This window comes from Macrotis lagotis, chromosome 1 (assembly GCF_037893015.1).
Source record: "Macrotis lagotis isolate mMagLag1 chromosome 1, bilby.v1.9.chrom.fasta, whole genome shotgun sequence".
Taxonomy (NCBI): domain Eukaryota; kingdom Metazoa; phylum Chordata; class Mammalia; order Peramelemorphia; family Peramelidae; genus Macrotis; species Macrotis lagotis.
Window position 1 is genome coordinate 472880148 of NC_133658.1, and position 17436 is coordinate 472897583.

The window sequence follows — 17436 nt, forward strand, 5'->3', positions numbered from 1 at the left end:
GACTTCACCTCCCTGATGTCAAGGGACAATGAAGGACAAAAAATATTATTATTATTATTGTTATTATTATTATTATTATTATTATTATTATTATTAATTTTTTCTTTTTTACCTGAATCATGATTCCATATTATCAATTGCCTATTGAACATTTCAAAATAGATGTCCTGGAGGCATTTCAAATATAACTATAAGAGAGGGTAGTATTTTCCCCCCATAATCTTCCTTCTTCTAAATTTCTGCAGGAATGCTGAAGGCACCACTATCCTTTCCTTCTCTTAGGTTATTAAATTCAGCCTTGTCCTTGACTCTTAACCTGTCTTGCCCTGACATTTCCATCCAGTTACTTGCCAGGTCTTGCCTTCTCTTCCTCCACATCATTTCTACCATTCAACTATATCTCTTATTCACACAACTACCAACCTTAGTTCAGGCCCTCATCACCTGTCACCTTGTTTATTGTCTCCTAAAAGGTCTCTAACATAAAGTTTCTCCCTATTCCATTCCATGCTGCTTAAGTGATTTTCTTTCAATATAGATCTTACAATGTCACTCCCCTTCTCAATCAACTTTAGTGGTTTCCTGTTTCCTCTTGAATAAAAGAGCAAACACCTCTTTTTAGCTTTTAAAGTTCTTCAGAACCTGCCAGCTTTGTTGAACATTACTGTGAAATTACAAATTGCTCCTCCTCCTCCTCCTTCCAGGTTTAGTGATTTTGCAAAATGGTCCTCTTTTTGTTCCTTCCATACTATGGTCTATCACATTTCTCCATGTACTCACCTTCTGCCCATCCCTGGTATGTGCTTTTTCCTCAACTCTGCTTAGTAGATAAATGAAATCTTTCCTCTTCTTCACCAAATGTTTAGCACCCTCTCTCCCAATCTACCTTGTATTTTACTACTTTATATTGTGTGTCTACTCTGTTAGAATATAAGCTCATTGGGTGCAGCTTGGTGGCACAGTGGATAGAATATCAGCCCTGGAGTCAGGAGGACCTGAGTTCAAATTCGGGTTTAATAATTGCCAGGCTGTGTGACCTTGGGCAAGTCACAATCCTATTGCCTTAAGTAAAAAAAAAATTTAAGAATATAAGCTCATTGAGAACAGATTATAAGCACATAGTAATTAATCATAACTCCTCAAATGATGGGAACCCACTATTCCAGGACTGTTATTTTAAAAATTTATGTTACTTATTTTGCTTCCACAATGCTGCTTTTGATAATTTTGACATTCTTGGGGTTGTTGTCTTAGACCTTATTAAGGCTTATATTTAGAAGTTTGTGATTATTTGAATAGTTTATTGATTTTTGTTCCATATAAGTTGCTTTCTAGAATGGTGAAACCGATTCATAGTTCCACTAACTGTATTAGAAGCCACAACTTCACCACTGTTGATTAGTTATATTTTTTGCCATCTTTTTTTTTTTTGCTATTTAACTTTTATGTTGTTTTTGGTTTATTTATTTTATATTACAATAATCTTGTTGTGATAGTAAACATAACCCCCCCCCCCCAAGATGAGAAACCTCAAGAATAGTGAGAGGGAAAAAAATGTACTTCAGTCTATGTTCAAATTCCAAAGGTTCTGTCTCTGGGATGAATTGTCTTTATCATGAGTCCACCAAAGAAGTTGCTTTGATATTTTTCCCACAGTCATTATTACTGGCTATGTTTCCCTCCACTGTATTCTTCTCATTTATTCTATTCTCTCTTCTTTCACCCTGTCCTTGTTCAAAAGGGTATTGTATCTGAGTACCCTCCCCCATGATAGTCCCTCTCTTCTATTACCTATTCTCACATTCCTCCTTATCCCATCCCTTTTCTCTAGGATAAGATAGATTTCTATACTCTATTAAGTGTGTATGTTATTTCTTCTCTGAGTCATTTCTGATGAGAATGAAGGCTCACTCATTCCCCCTCACCTTCCCTGTTCCACTCCTTTGAAAAAGCTTTTTATTGACTCTTATGTGAAATTTATTAGCCCTTTCTTCCTCTTCTTTCTCTTCCTCCCGGTACTTTCCTTTATCACCCATTGACTCCATCTTTTTATTATACCATTATATTCAGCTCCTTCCTATGCCTTGTCTATATATGCTCTTTCTAACTGCTCTTATTAATGAGAAAGTTATGAATTATCAGTATCTTCTTCCCATGCAGGAATACAAACAGATCAACATCATTAAGATCCTCATAATTAGTCCTTCTCATCCACCCCTCTATGGTTCACCTGAGTCTTGTACTTGGAGATCAAACTTTCTGTTCAGCTCTGGTTGTCTCAGTAGGAAAGTTTGAAAGTCCCCTGTTTCATTGAAAGTCCATTTTTTTCCCTGAAAGAGCATGTTCAGTTTTTGATGGCTAGTTAATTCTCAGTTGTAGACTAAGATGTTTTGCCTTTCCAAAGTTCATATTATAAACCCTACAAGCCTTTAATGTAGATTCTGCCAGATCCTGTGTAATCCTGACTGTAGAGCCATAGTAGTTGAATTGTTTGTTTCTGGCAGCTTTTAGTATTTTCTCTTTGACTTGGAAGTTTTGAAATCTTGCCATAATATTCCTGGAAGTTTTTCTTTTGGGATCTCTTTCAGGAGGTGATTGGTGAATTCCCTCAATTTCTATTTTACCCTCTGCTTCTAGGATCTCAGGGCAGTTTTGCTGTATTATTTCTTGAGAAATGAAGTCTAGGATCTTTTCCTGGTCATGACTTTGAGGTAGCCCAATCATTTTTAAATTATCTCTCCTGGATCTGTTTTTGAGGTTGGTTGTTTTTTCAATGAGATATTTCACATTTTCTCCTACTTTTTTTTTTGGAATAGTTTTATTTCTTCCTGATTTCTCATAAAGTCATCAGCTTCCTTTAGTTCTGTTCTGTGTTTGAAGGAGTTCTTTTCTTCAGAGAGCTTTTTTTAATCTCCTTTTCCAGCCAGCCAATTCTGCTTTTTAAGGTATTCTTCTCATTTGCCTTTTGATTTGCTTTTTTCCATTTGATCTAAACTGGTTTTTAACATTATTTTCATCAGGTTTTTTTTTTGTATTTCTTTCACCAAGCTGTTGATTTGGTTTTCATGATTTATCTACATTGCTTTCATTTCTCCTTCCAATTTTCCCTCTACTTCCCTTAATTGCTTTTCAGAAATTTTTTTTTTGAGCTCATCCATAACCTGAGCCCATTTTCTATTTCTCTTGAGGATTTTTGGATACAGAAGCTTCGAGTTTGTCATCTTCTGAATCTTCCATGGGACCAAAGTAATTTTCTATGGTCAGATTCTTCTTTTTGTTTTGTTTGTTCATTTCCTCAGCTTATGACTGATTTACCCCACTTCTAAGGCTTTGGGGAGTTAAAGGGATCTTAATTCCTCCAAGGTCTTATGAGAGCCTCTGACTGCTCTCTTGCCTGTGCTTTGGTATGTGGATGGCCATAAGCCCTCCCCTCTTTCCTAAAGCTGTGAGGAGGGTCCCTGCTCGGCTATGGTGGTGTTGTGGGGGCCCAGACTGTAACCTGGATCTGAGTGTGGGCAAAGAGCTGAGTCCTGCCCCAGGGAGAGCAGAGAGACTTCTGCAGTCTCCCCCTACCCCCTTCTCATCTGTGGACTGTGCTCTGGAGGTGCAGGCTAGCTTTCCCAATTCCTGCTGCAGGTTCTCGCTGCAGGGCTGCTCTGAGGCCAGCACTCATTCCATACTCACTCTGGTGTGGCAGAGCTGTTTCCAGTGATCACTAACCCAGGAGTGGAAACCACCCCCTCTGCCATGGACCCAGGCACCCCCAGAGATCTAGGCTGTGCTCACTGTGGTTTTTTCCCAACCCCCGGTGCTGGTGAAACACTCCTTTCCCATGGAACTTCTAAGATGTCTTGGACTGGGAAATTGTATCACTTAGTCTGTGGGGTTGCCCCTCTAAATTTTGGCCAGAGTCATAATTTGATGGCTTTTAGAGTTTTTGGGGGGAAGAGTTTCCAGAAATTCCTGCCTTCATGCCACCATCTTGGCTCTACCCTTCCATCTATCTTTTGCCATCTTTGACAATTCTCTGAGTATCAGTATCATTTGTTTTGTTTAGCATTTTCCTTAGTAGTGCTTTGAAACAGCTTTCAAGTGATTGTTGTTGTTTTGCAATTTTTTTGAGAACTTCTTTTCCTTTGACCACTTCTCCACTGGGGAATGATTGACCTATTGGTATTTTATAAGGATGTGACACAAATATCTATCTTGGAAAATAAGTTCTTATCAAAGATAATTGACAAAAATATTTTCCCTTTTAACAGTTCTGTGCAAAAACTTTAATTCCTTTTGTTCTTCCTTTCAGCATGAAAGATGATGAGTACAGTTCCTACCCCACACCTCTCCTACCTTTTTGCAGAGAAAGGGTTTTGGGAGCTGAACTCTGGAAATTGAACCTGAAGCTAACACAGCAATTGATGCTTTGAAAGTCTCCTTTTTGAGGAGGAATTATATATGTCTTTGTAGGTCTTTGTAAGAGACTTCTTTATCATGTAAATTTTAACTTGAATGTTAGCTAGCAGCAGAAAGAGTAATGCAATAGAGGAGTTGTAACATCAATAGGAGTATGTGTTTTAAAAATATTAACTTGTTTATCAGATCTCTATTTCAAAATGATCTTGACATGTTTATTGGATTTAGATTTCACTCTGTACTCAATTGTAAAAATTTGTACTTTGTAAAGTATGTGCATCAGTCTTTGAGTTGTATATTGAGTTGTATAAAGAACTTTGGGTGAGAGGAAATTACTGAATCATGGTAGATTAACATAAATTTAAAAGGTAACATGCTCATTTTATAGATTAGTAAACTGAAAAAGATAAAGTGACATGCCTAACATCACACATATGAATGGGAAGTATTGATATTTGTACTAAGATTTTCCTAAATCAAAGTAAGATTTATTATCCTGATATTTAAGGATGAAAAAGGGATTTTTCTTCAATGATTTGATTAGCAAGCAAATATGTAAAAGATAGCTCTGGGATGGCGAAGTGAATACAGGAGAAAATGTAAGCAATGTAAAAAACAATTAAAATAATAAATAAAAACAGGCTAATGAATAGTTAAAATGTTAAAAGTTAAGATGTTTAATTTAATATTTTTATTACCATAGAGTGTCACAATAGGTCTGTTAACCTAGATAGCATTTGATGATAGTGGTATTTCTTGTTCAAAAGATCTACATGATTTTATAAAAATGAAACTACAAATTGGAAATAAGTTTTTTGATGTTTGTCAAGATTCACAAGAAATGTCCAAATAAAAGATGTTAATTTTTATAGTTTTGTTGCAGAAATTAAGTGCTTAGCAAGCATATCATTCAAATTTGGAAAATTATAATCCAAGTTTAGTTTTTATAAGACCTTTTTTTCTAGGTGAAAACCAGTGTATTTTTAAAATTTGTCACCCCACCCTTCCTAAAGCATATGCATCTGTTGGATTTTGTTGTGGTTTGTTTTTCTCTTCCCCTTCTCTGATCTCTCTTCCTGTCTCTGAGCTTAGCCTTAAAAAAGTGTCTCAAAAGTTCCTCTACTCCTGCAAAAGTTCAGAGGCCTTCTCCTCAGACCTTCTCTTATCACTTATTCTCAGGTCTAGAATAGAATTTCCATCATGTCATTTGCTGTATTGTATTATTAAAGACTTTTAAAAAAAAGCTTTGTTCTGTGAAATGATTTAATTATTTTACATAAACTTGATCATAGGACATCAAGGATTTGAAGGAAGAAAGAAGTAAAGTCAGCTACACTTTGCAGAGGGTCAAGGGAAGACAACTTGACATTGGCAACTATCCTTGGGATATGCTTTAAGCTACTAAAGAATTTTGCAAGGAAGAAAATTTTCTTATCCTTTCCAATAATGTCTTATCATTTTGAGGAAGGGAGGACTTCTTATTCTGTTCTTAATTTGTTTTTTCTTGGCTGAAATCCACTTCAAATTCTGATTTGATTGACACATAGCCAGTTCTAACAGGAAGTAGTACTAAAGCTTTATTTCTTATAGAAAGATTTGTTTTAGAAAAATGAAAATTTGTTATTTTCAAGCAACTTTATTCTCCATGAAAATGTGCACACTTTGTAGATGAGAGAGATGTGAGGAAGAGAGCATTTTATTTATTGCTTTTATGGGAGATAGGAAAGAAAATTCTCCCAAGTCTATTTAAAAATATATCATTTTGTGTACTTCATGGAGGGCTTCCCTATTTGGTGTTTATGCCACCCTTGCCTTAAGGAAATCTTCTTTTTTAATATTTTTCAAGATGCAGGTATTATGATTTTTCATCTTTGTTTAGGGCTACAACTTAATGAAATTTGGAAATGTATCTTTATTGGCCTTTATTATATTTTAAGAGGCAACCACAGTGACTTACCATAACTACTTAAGGCAGATGGTTTAAACATATTCTTTATTGGAGCAAAAATGCATATTTAGTTGAGTTCCTTGTCTTTCAAACATCCACATATCAATTGCTTCCCCTTGTTTTTCTAATCCATTCCCATGATACCTGACCCTTTCACCATTTTCTATACGGGATCATCACCTTGTAACCAAAGCAATTAATTTAGCGCCCTTTTTGACTCTTTCTGCAGGAAATCTAGTCTACAAACTACCAGATTTAAACTGGACCCCCAAACTATAAAATAGTTGTGTCCGGTTAAAGGACTAGAATTGAAGAATCCACAAGACTTTTTTTTTTTAAATCTTAAAGCAAAATAATCCAAGATAGGGTAGAAAAAATTTTTTTTTAAGTTGTACTCCCTTAATGAGCTGATGATAGGGCTCAGAAGAGACATATATTGTGTTTCCATATATTTGAATGTAAGCAAGTTTATCCTTGAAAATACAAGTTTCCCATTGTTTATTTTTGTTTACCTATTTATATTTCTCTTCCTTCTGTTTGAACTTTAGAGTGTCCTTGCAGCTCTGATTATTTCATCAGAAATGTTTGAAAAGTCTATTTCTTTAAAAAGTCCTTTCCCTTCCTCCTTTCCCCATGGCATTATTCTCAGTTTTACTGTGTAATTCTTGACTGTAAACCCCATATTGTTTGCCATCTGGAATAACATAGTCAAAGTTCTTGTTTCCTTTTAGGTGATAGTTGCTACATCAAGGCTGACTGCAGTGCTTTTGATACTTGAATTCTTTTTGGTTTCTTGCAGTATTTTTCTTTCTCTTGGAAGTTCTGGATTTTGGTTATGATATTCCTGGGAATTTTCATTTTGGTGTTTCTTTCGAGAGGTAATTGGTAGCCTTTTTCTATTTCCACTTTGCTCTCTGGTCAATTTTCTTTTAAATTTTTTTGAAATATGATGGGGTTTTTTTTTAATCATTGTGTTCACATAGTTAACTCTTAAATTTTTTTCTCCTTGATTTATTTTTTGCAGCTCACTTTTTTGCTGTGATAGATTACATTCTTCTTCATACTTCTCATTTTGACCTGAATTTGTGACCATAACTGGGTAGCTAGTTGGTTACAAAGCTAGGTCTGGGACCTCTTCTAGCCCAGCTGCATAGCCTCTCCCTGGACTGGAGAGTTTACACTTCAGACTTTTGACTTGACTTATTCCCAGTGTCTTCAGACATCTCTGTCTTTCTTTTTATGCTGATTATGTATACAAGGTTTGTGATTTTTTTTCTTTTGATTTTCCATCAAGATTGTCTGGTCCATTTTCTAGATCTATTTGGAGGAGTTTGTGAAGGAGATCTCATCAGGATTGCTTCCTATCACTCATTCTCTCTCCTCTCCCATTAGACTTTCCTTTCTAGTGTTTAAAGAAGCTTAAGTAAGTCATGGTCTCTACTTGGAAAAATTGTTTTATGGATCTCTTGAGAGAATAAATGACAGTTTTAGGTGAAATGAAATGTTGCTATGGGGGGGGTATCTGATAAATATTTGTCCTCTTTTTTTGTTCTGCATACCTTTCCTAGCATTTAATATGAGAAGAGATTCCTAGTTCAGTATTTCCCAGGAAGCTGAAGATAATCTTCTTTCTACTTGTTTAAAAAAAAAAAAGGAAATAATTTCCCCCCCCACCCCCATGACCCATTTCCTGCCCTGTAGTAGAATTTATGAGAATTAAGAAAACTGCAGCCACCCTAAGGAACAGAATAAAGAAATTATGAAAAATGTTTGTGGGAACTTAGGGCAAAGAACTTTGTGGATTTCAGTGGCAGAAAGAAACATACATCTTTTATTCCCTGAGATAATCTCCTTGATCAATTCTAAATTGATAGAATTTTAGAATTAAAAGTGCTCTAATAAATAATCCGGTCATCTCTCAGCTGGTATACACATTTTGTTTACAGAAACTCTTAAAATATTAGTTACTTGAATTTTTCCTACTTTGGATATTTGCCTAATATTCCCTTATCTTCATTGACTAATAGAAAATCAGAGTTAGAAGAAACCTTAAAACATTATTTAATTTGACCCTTTACTACCTAACCCCAATGATATTTCCAACCTTATTGGATATTATTCTCTCTGCTATACTTCTATATGCAACAAAACTGACTTCTCTTCATTTCTTACTCTCCCCATCATCTCCCATCTATATGTTCTTATATTAGTGGTCTCACATACATAATCTCCCTTCCTCCTTGTTTCTACCTCTTAAAGACTGTTTTCCTTTAAGATGCAATCTAGGTACCATCTTTTGCCCAAACTCTCATTCTGATCCTCTGAAATGCTACTCTCATGCTTCCCAGACTATCCTAGATATTTAGCTACTTTATGAGTATAACCCTGTGTAACTTCATGATATACATGCATATGTTTATATTTTTATATGTGTGTATATATACACATACACATACATGTAATTGTTGTCCCCATTAGAATAAAAAGGCCTTTTAGTAGGAATTATTTTTTCCATTGACTCCTCTGCCTCAGATCTTTCCTTAACCATATCACCTCACCAAAATAAACTGTTAAAAGTAGAGATAAAATAGTACTATCACCCATGACTAAAGCTGAATTTTAAGTAGTATGATATATAGGGGAGGTGAGTGAAAGCCATAAAATTTTAGAGGTACAGAAAGGAACCTCAAAGATTTTTCAGTTCCACTACTTCATTTTATAGGTGAACAAAGTAAGGTTTACTGGGATTATAAATTAGTTCAAATCACAGTTAGTGCCACAGAAAAAACTGGAATTCCTTGGCTGCATGTACCAATATGTTTATAATAATGATACCCAACATTTATAAATTTCTGTAAAACTACTTTTAGGTGCATTTATTTCATTTGTTTCCCAATAATCTTGTTAAATATCCAGGATGTCTATTATTCTTAATTTTGTAAACTAGGAGTCATAGGTTTGAAAAGTTTAATTGTCTTTCTCAAAGTCTAGTGACAGAGCTACAACTCAAACCCTATACATTGGAACTATAGGTCTACTGTTTTTTTTCCCTTCCTTGGCCATGAGTTTAAGACTTGCGTATATAGTTTGATTCAGTATCATGAACAGTAATCAAATATTCCTGTTATTCTTCTGATCTTGAAAACTTAAGAACTGTAATTCCATCCTCCTAACTCACATTCATGGTTTCTTTCATTAATGGTCTTTGTAAGATACTTTACCTTTGTCCATTATCTCTTTTCTGCCCTTGAGGCATCATGTAAAGCCCAACTCTGAGAATTGGGCTTTACAGTATTGTTTTTAATAACTGACAAAAGGTAGAAATATTCTCCTACAATACTCAGATAATTGGCTCCACATTGTAAAGATTAGACAAGGCTGAAAATAACAGGCTTTTTTAGACTTGCACCCTCCTAGTCTATTTCTTAGTCATATTCATAACAAATGAAACTACTAACATTTGGAGATAGTCTTTGTCATAAACAGCACCAGGAGCTGCTGCTGCAAGGCCAGTTATATTGAGGAACTCCTTGCTTTACTTAAAATAATAGTAAAATGGTTATAAATATTATACTGTACTAAAGAGGTTCAGGAAGACCCTGCTTTGCAAACTTGGTTTTCCCCAGAAGTCATGTGTACATGTTTTTGTAAAACAGGGAATTATTCCTTCCATAGAAACTACAGTGTTGTTTACACTGACTCAGTTTTAGGCCCAAGCACAAAAGCTTTAATGCTGAAAGATGTGTTTGCAACTTTAAAAAATAGAAAATTATTCTTGCAATTTTAATACTTAAAAAAAATAAAACAAAACCTTCTCTGCCTCTGCACAAACAAGTGTAATGTTGCCAGTAAGATGAGAAAAGGGATAGTTGTGATCTATTCACTTTATCTAATTACAAATGGCAGGGTAGTTTGATTCCTTCAGTGAACTGAAAAACATACCAAGAATACATTTCTCATATCCCTTTTGCCCTTCATCCCCTCAGTCCATGAATTCCTGTCTTGGTTTGATGAAAAACATTGTATTATACTAAAGGAACAGTAGCCAGATGCTTTTTAAATCTGTCCTGAGGTTAGGAGTGGCAAGTGGTGAACTCTAGTAATACAGAGGCATCTGAGGATCAAGTACAGAATGGGAGTCCTCTAGACAGATTAGGGTGAGGGGTACTAAGAGTATAAAACTCCTAGAGCAACTTTATGGCTCTAGAGATAGAGCATTTAAATATTTTTAATCTCACAAAATGAAGAAGAAATTTTAGTTAGAATAGAGAGGGAAATAGAGGTAGGAAGGTTATATGAACATGCTAGACATTGACTTGAAGTGTAATTTAATAAAGCTCTAAGTAGTTAAAGGAACATGTAGGAGCTCTGTAAGAAAATATGATATAAGGAGGATGAGATAAGAACAAAGTACAGATGGGACAATGACTCAGACTGTTTCCCATGGGTAGGTAACACCACTGTGCCAAGATAGGTTATTGCTAGACTGACAAAAACTGGTAAGATAGAAAAACCTTTGGTGGTTGGGGATAAGGGAAAACATTTGTGTGTAAAGATGTACCTCACTCAGAACTCAGGGTGTGAAGTATTTCTTTTTTTTTTTTCTTTTATCTAAGAAATGATAAACTTCTTCCAATTTATCATTGTTGCTTTAAGAAATGATTTTACTACTCTACTTCACAGATTTGTGTGTGTGTGTGTGTGTGTGTGTGTTTTGGCTTCCTTCTTTTTTTCTGCATGAGAGAACATCACATTTCTTAGAGTACAAAAGAATTATTATTTCTGAAGTTATGTTATCCTGGATGAATCACTTTGCTTGTTGGGACCTCGGTTTCCCAATTTGAAAATTGAAAATATAGGACTAGTTGTCTTGAGAACTTTCTGATAGGTCTTTCTCCATCCCTATCTCACACTTGATTTTTGTTCTCTAAACATAAATATCATTAGCTATGACTTCATGCTACCCAAACTGTTTCTCTAATGCCACCATGTATAGGAAAATATTTAGAAATTCTCTATTTTTTTGTGCCTTTAGACTCTTAGTTTTATTGTTTTTTGTTTTGGTAAAATTCTTTTTAGTGAAGTATATTACAAATGCCTGCCTTTGATTATTATCATGCTAATCCAAATAATGTCATTCTTACCTGGTGTCTGTATGACAACATGATATCTGTCAAACACTTTTTGTTTGTAATATTTAAACTTAAAATGATTTATACCAGTATGGCTCATGATTTACTAACAAAATATATAATTATATATTGCAGATACTGGACCTATCACGATGAAAGATTTTTATACATGTTAATGGAATATGTTCCTGGAGGAGAACTTTTCAGCTACTTGAGAAACATGGGACGGTTCAATAACAGCACAGGACTATTTTACTCTGCAGAAATTATCTGTGCAATAGAATATCTACACTCCAAAGAAATAGTTTACAGAGATCTAAAACCTGAAAATATATTATTAGATAAAGAAGGCCATATAAAGCTCACTGATTTTGGATTTGCTAAAAAGCTAGTAGACAGGTAAGATAAAATCTTTTCATTTTTTAAAATTATGTAAGTTAATGATTGAAAAAGTGTTTACTTAACCTCTTAGATACCTCTTTTGATTAATAAGATTTATCATTTTTACATGACTAAAATTACATGTAAATTTTATATATATATCATAAAGTATGAATATACATAATATATGTGCTTCTACATGGACACAAAAACAAACACACATAGACTATGTGTATTATACATGTGTGTGTATGTGTGTGTGTGTATATGTATATAAAATTTCCTTCACAAATAATGAGTGGTTGAATTAGCTATCAATATCATATATTCTTGCGAATCAGCATTACCATCCTTGGTGTTTTTGGTCCCAGAAAGTAGAACCAGGAATAATGGTTGAGAGCTTAAGGAAGAAATTTAGTCTTGACATAATGTAAAATTTAGTAGCCATTCTTTCAAGGAATTAAAAAAATTGCTTTGGGAGGTTATAGTTTCCTCCTTATAGAGACTGTTCTTACTCAGATCAGTAGTTGTTCAGATTTCTTTTTGGTCCAACTCTGATTCTGAAAAACCCTATGAGAAGTACTGTTACAGAAGTTAAATTTGAAATAGAGGGGAAAAAATGCCTTATTGAGGAGAATGAGGTTGAACATTGACAAATCTAGAATTGTAGCACTTGATCATCTAGCCTGTACCAATTTAATTTAAGTTTTATGCCCTTTTCCTCTCCAAGTGCCTAAACTGATTATGTGCCTTATCCTTGGTAAATTAGGAATGTTGTGAAGAATATCAGAATGTACAGCATGCTCTAAGTTACTAGAAAGAAAACTTAAATTAACAAAAATTTATGGAGCAAAGCAGGTCTGCAAAGCACTTATACACGTTATCCCATTTGTTCCTAACAACAACTAGGAGGTAGAGGACCCATGATTTTATTAGCCTTCATTTTGCAAAGAAGAGGCTGAAATTGCCAAAGAGGCTAATGGATTTGCCTATGACTGGTAGTAAATATTGGAGGTAGGATTTGAATTTTCTGTTTTCCCTATACCACATATAAAAAGAATAGGTATACCTAAAAACAAACAAACAAACAAACAAATAGGTACTACAGAATTCATTCAAATGAGGCAAAATATTATCTTAACAATATACTAGACAGATGACAGAATGACACTATTAGTTACTATAAAATTATGCATTATGACTATAGAAATGTTCTGCTCATTAAGAATTTAGGTATTTGGAAACCTCAACTATTTAGATTATAGTTGGGAAACCCGGAAGTAAGCTACCAAAATAACTGTTCCAAAGCTTTTATTCTCCAAATGAGACATCCAGAGATTCCTACTCAAGTCACTTATTCTTAGTTTTCCCCAATTGGAAAGAGTTTAATTATTTAGCTTCTAGCCTTAGAAACAAGAGAAAAATGGATCTTTGTAAGACAGGTAACCTTTTAGCTATGGAAAGTTATTTTGATAGGAGAGAGAGTGAAAAAAATATAAAAAGTTGAAACATGTTATGAAACAACAGTCTGGGATTATTTAGTATTTGTTCCCATACAATTCAGTAGATCCTGAGAGCATTACTGATTTATAGCTTAGTATGATAATTGCTGTTCATAATTAAAGCATGAATAATCAAGAAAAAGTTAAATTTATATTCTATATAATTCATATATATATATAAAATGACAGTGGATAGAGCACTGCCCTTGGACTCTAGAGGATGGAAGTTCGAATCCAACCTCAAACACTTGATACTTACTAGCTGTGTGACCCTGGGCAAGTTGTTTTACCCTGATTGCCTTATGCCCACAGTCATCTCCAGTCATTCTGATTCATATCCGGCTACTGGACCCAGGTGACTTTGAAGCAGAAAGTGAGGCTGGTGCCTTAGCACTCTTATCCAATTCATGTGCTTATCATGGCATCACCTCCCTGTTGTCATAGTCTTCTTTGAGAATGAAGGACTGAACATCATCAAATAATAATAGAGTATATCTTGAAGATTCAAGAAAGAGAACTATGTAAGAACATTCTAGAAAGAATTATATAAAAAAAATCTTACAAAAGTGTTTAACATTTAGTTATAGAACAGATCAACTATGTGGAAAACTTTTGCCAGTCTTTATAGAGTTTTATAAATATCTATCTTTCTACTTTGGTAGCCTATAAAGTGTTTGACTTTCTCAGGAAAATTTGACACTGCTTTCAGGAAGGAATTAATGCTATTTTTTTCTGTTTATTCTCCCTCAGTCATTTTAATTGTTGATAGGCTATAAATATTCTTTAAATGAAATGATTTCTCAGTTAAATGTACTATGAACTGGATGTCCCCACCCTTTAAAAGTTTTTTTAAGATCCATGAGGATAAAACAAAAGCAGTACATTATGAAGTGCAGTCTCAGCTAAAGATTTAATCAGTGACTTAACAGATTTTAAGAATCTGGTTTAGAGCATGGATGCTGCCACACCGTGGCTGTTATGAATTTGCATCTGTGAAGACAAATCAATTGCAGACCTGCTTTGTCTATTTCAACCCTCTCGTGTAACAGATGAGGAAACTGAGACTTTATGTCTAAAAGTTTTTTTAAAAATAGTTTCTATGGAAGCCTAAGTAGCATAGAAGTAATGGAAATATCCCTTTAAGCTATTGCTATTTTCTTTTTGCTTTTATACTTCAGTGAATCTTATCCCTGAGAAAGCATGGTTAACACAGAAAAAAGTAAAACTATTTTGACTGAAAACTGGAAGTTAAATATTAATTGCCTGGAGATACTTGGTACTATATTGATATAACCATGTGAATTTAAAAATGGGCTTAAATATTTCCTGTTTTGCAATTCATAGTTTGATGGGAAATTCTTTTAGTTCTTTCTTATATCTCTTTAGTGTCCAATACTATCAATAGATTTAGAAGATAACCAATTTTTTAGTAGCCTCTTTTGGTTCTGTTTCTTTACATGGTAGCTGACCTCTTTAGTATACATGATTCTTGGATAAGGTCTGGACAATAAAAATGAGATAGAATAATCTGAGGTGAAGATTAAATATAATGTCTACTTTAGATTTTCATGGTTATATAGACATAGTATTTTTTTTAAAAAAAGAAGAAAAAACAATTATAACTTAAGGAAACAGAATTATGTATATTTATGAAAATATTTTAAAGTATTTTCAATATGTAAGTAATACAAGCAAAATTTTGTTTTTTAATAGTTTTACATGATACAAGTCACATTTTAAAGTTGATTTAAATGTATTATTCACATGGGACAGCTAGGTGGCGCAATGGATAGAACACCAGCCCTGGAGTCAGGAGGACCTGAGTTCAAATGCAGCCTCAGACACTTAATAATTACCTAGCTGTGTGGCCTTGGGCAAGCCACTTAATCCCATTGCTTTGAAAAAGCCTAAAAAAATGTGTTATTCACTTACTAAAATATATTTTAGCAATGGTGTTTTATTAAAATGTTTCATATTACTTCATTGATTATGATTATTTTCTTTCACATGGTTTAATTATTTTTTACATTGCTTTATGGTGTTTTGAAGACTTAGGGTTTGAAACTAATAATTAGATGTTGCTTTTTCTAACTTTCTATGTTATTCAAACTTTGTTTTATAGAGAAACAAATTGCCTTACACCTTATGTCCAAGAAGTTACATTTAGTTTTAATTGAAGCTTTGTTCTGAAGCACATTAAACATAATTGTTTGGGTATGAATTTTATAATATGGAAATAAGTATATTGAGTATAACTTTTAATTTTTTTACTTCTTTAAACTTACTGAACAAATTGCAAGTATACTGGTCAGTATTTTTTTTAATGTAATTTATCAGTTTAACTATTTGGTATATTGGCTTAGTAGATTCAAATTTGAGAGAACATTTTTCTATTTAAGACTGTTTAGGAATGTATAAAGAGACTGAGGGATTTTAAGAGCCCTAGGAATAGATACAGTTTCATTTTTTTCCCTCTATATCCCTTTACCAAGGATAATGCTTGTCAGTAGTAGGTGCTTATTGAATGTTTGTTGATTGACTGCTGAGCCCTAGGAAGGAAAGAAGACATGAAATATAAATCCTTGTTTACTCTCAGGTAAAAAAAGTATTTTTATTTAGTGACCTGTGTCTTCTGTATTGTAGAATAAATAGGCAGAGCCTAGGCAAGAGTCACAGAAGTATAGAATGTTAGATTCAGGACTTTGGAAATCTAATAAAACCTCAATCTTCCTAAGATTGTATTTATTTATTAATTTGGGGTTTGTTTCTTTTTGGCGAGGCAGTGGGGTTGAGTGACTTGCCCAAGGTCTCCCACCCAGCTAGGCGATTATTAACTGTCTGAGTTCATATTTGAACTCAGGTCCTCCTGACTCCAGCGTCTGTGCTCTATCTACCTAGCTGCCCAATTGTATTAACTTTTGTGGCAGTTGTATCAGTTGGTAATGTGGACTTGTGTTAACTAAAAACCACTAGATCTTTTTTTGAAACACTATTTACTATAAAACTAAATGTTGTAGCTTTGGTCTAATTCAGACTACTCTGATATATCCTATACTTTTGAAATTGATATTAAAAAAACAAACCCAAAAAACTCGGTGTAGGATTTGACATTGAATCCTAGTAAATTTCATTATGTAGACTGGGTTTTACACAATCAAGTCTGGAATCTTGATTTTTTTTCACCCCTTGTATTTTCCTCCTTGCTTTTTTTTTTTTTAAAGATTTTTCAGGGCAATGGGGTTAAGTGGCTTGCCCAACGCCACACAACTAAGTACTTATTAAGTGACTGAGGTCAAATTTGAACCCAGGTACTCCTGACTCCAAGGCCGGTACTCTATCCACTGCACCACCTAGTTGCCCCCTCCTCCTTGCTTTTTAAGGGTCCCTGTACTAACTAGATAAAACTTCTGTGGAGAGCAGGGCCAAGAACAGATATATCCCTGTGGCATGACAATAGAGGTTTCCTTCAAGGTTGACACCAAACCATTAACCAATAATCTTTGGCTACAATTATTCCACTGTATGATTCCATCTATGACCCCTCTGGATCTCAGCTTCAACATTTATAAAATGAAGGGCATTGATTAGATGCTCTCTAAGGACTCTTCAAAAATTCTGTTAAGTATTGACTCTTATCTAACCATATACTTACACAATCTCTATTTTTCTAACTTACTCATCAGGCTATCATGAATGACCTTGCCATTGTTTTTCTGTAATAAACCTAATAATACTTTGTAAATAACAATATAATTTTACAAAGCACTTTGGTAGAGTTGTGTCTGTGTGTGTGTGTGTGTGTGTGTGTGTGTGTGTGTGTGTGTGTGTGTGTGTTTGAGACAGACAGACAAAACAGAAAGAGAAGTGAGAGGGGAAAAGAAAAAAGAGGGATGGAAGGAAATGCAGAAAATTCTTGTGGCAATCTTGAGGTCAGCCATTATTATCTCTGTTTTAAAAAAAAAAGAAATTGAAACTCTTAGAGATTAAATGACTTGTCCAATATCACCTTGCTAGAAATTTATGAAGGAAATCTTGACTCAAATCTGCTTGGTCTTATTTATAT

General features: G+C 34.1%; 1 protein-coding gene across 3 annotated transcripts in view; it reads left to right on the top strand.

Annotated features, from left to right (window-relative positions):
* PRKX (protein kinase cAMP-dependent X-linked catalytic subunit) overlaps window positions 1-17436 on the top strand; it is a 124758-nt gene that overhangs the window by 65127 nt on the left and 42195 nt on the right. For all 3 annotated transcript variants that reach the window (XM_074213617.1, XM_074213616.1, XM_074213618.1), the window contains exon 3: window positions 11626-11889. In XM_074213617.1, the coding sequence (XP_074069718.1) occupies window positions 11626-11889 (264 nt within the window). The remainder of the gene's footprint in view (window positions 1-11625; window positions 11890-17436) is intronic.